General features: G+C 44.3%; 1 protein-coding gene across 1 annotated transcript; it reads right to left on the bottom strand.

Annotated features, from left to right (window-relative positions):
* Nucleotides 1-326: 326 nt before the first annotated feature.
* On the bottom strand, nt 327-1,399 carry LOC307038847 (E3 SUMO-protein ligase ZBED1-like; the record flags this gene model as incomplete). The annotated part of the gene is made up of 2 exons (XM_079680523.1): nt 327-789; nt 917-1,399. The coding sequence occupies 2 exons, from the start codon at nt 1,397-1,399 to the stop codon at nt 391-393; spliced, it is 882 nt and encodes a 293-aa protein (XP_079536649.1). The 3' UTR covers nt 327-390.
* Nucleotides 1,400-1,797: the final 398 nt, after the last annotated feature.

Here is a 1,797-nt window from a genome sequence, read left to right as displayed (position 1 = left end):
TCCGGTCAATGCGACTGATTTCGATAGAGCAGGTCACATATGTACTAGGAATGTAACGATACCAAAAACTCACGGTACGGTAATACCGCGATAACAAGTCCACGGTACAATATTTATCGCGATATATTGAAGGAAAAAAAAATTCAAAAAAAAAATACAAATTCTTTTTTTTACTCCAAAATGTTTTCTTTATTAAATAATAAATCTGATTTGTACTGCATTTTAGTATAGTAGTACATTTAAAGTGTCAAAACAATAACAGACAGGAACAAGAACAAGTACTACCAAACAAAAGTATGCATTTTCTTTATGCAAATAAACAAGAACATTCAATAATCAGACCCTGCAATAAAATAGATTTCAAGTAACTCAACTCAAACTCTCTCTCACTCACTCATCAGACAGGTTTTTTTTCAGGAAGATGAGCATGTCAACATTTCCAGGTAGAAGCTGGGATCTTTGGGCGTTTACAATATCCCCTGCTGTGGAAAAAACTCTCTCACTCGGCACTGATGTGGCTGGGACAGAGAGATATGCTTTGGCCATGGGTGACAGCAGTGGGTAACACTTTGCATTTTCTCTCCACCACTTGAGAGGACAGTCAGAGAGTAAAATAGAGGTCGCTTTGCGGTACAAGTCAATTTCAGCCTCAATACCAGTGTTGTGCTGTGCGACGTGCACTTCTTTACTGAAAGACTCCCCAAGGAGATCTTCGAGTGCTGTCTTTTTGGAAGGAGGAGATTGTTCCTCAGCGTCATGTGCTCTTTCCCCTTCTGTTTCACTAGGGTTCTATGCAAGCAAGCAGAGGTAGAAAAAAAACGTCTTATCTTTCTTTTCACAAAAACAACAGAGGCAAACACAACTTACGTTATCTGAAAAAGTTACACAGACACAAAAAGAATATTTAAATATGTACCTGGTTCTGCATCTGTGTGGCTTTCAACTTCAGCCTGTCGAAAACGTCCTCCCTCTGACTGTCATTTAGCTGGTGCAAGCTCCGGAACCGGGGGTCCAACGCAGTGCTCTCTTGCAGAAACTTGTTTTGCTCCCCTTGGTATCTGTCTGTAAAGTCCTTCAGTATGGCTCTCTTCATTTGGGCGATGGTGGAGGAGTCCTCATCGCACTGTGCCATGCTTTGCTCTATCATGTGCTTGAGGGGCACAATGAGAGAGACTGTAGGTCGAGACTCATCGCACAGCACGGTGGTTGCTTTTTTCAGCGGTGAGAGAAGCCGAACCATGTCCTCGGCGTCCGTGATGTCAGCTGGTTCAAGAGTGTCTATCTCGCGTGCGTTGCGCCTGACTTCAGCACTGAGTAGCGTTGCAGCGATAGCTTGTTGTTGCTCCAGGTAGCGCTCGAGCACATCAAGCGAGCTGTTCCATCTTGTGACCACATCCATGATGAGTTTATGCGCAGGCAGGTTTAACATTCCCTGTTTGGTGGCCGGCACAGCTGTGGCAGTTGAACTGCGGTGAAAAAACGCAGCTACACGCCTCACTCTACCAAGCAGAGGGCTTGCCCGGTTTACGTTCAAACCCGCTTTTGAAGCGAGGTTTAAAGTGTGGGCAAAACACTTTATGTGTGGGGAAAGACCGGCCTCTCTCACCGCTACATCCATATTCCTTGCGTTGTCTGTTACGATAGCAATGCCTTGATTATTGTTGAGTCCCCACTCCAAAACAGCAGATTTTAACACCTCAGCAATGTTTAGTCCAGTGTGTGATGTGAAAAGAGGCCGCGTCTGTAAAACAAAACTTTTAATTTCCCATTCGCTGGTCATAACATGAGCCGTGACTG

Source organism: Notothenia rossii (genome assembly GCF_949606895.1).
Source record: "Notothenia rossii genome assembly, chromosome: 5".
NCBI classification, from domain to species: Eukaryota; Metazoa; Chordata; class Actinopteri; order Perciformes; family Nototheniidae; genus Notothenia; species Notothenia rossii.
Note: the sequence above shows the minus strand (reverse complement) of the source record. Positions and strands in the feature narration are given on the sequence as shown.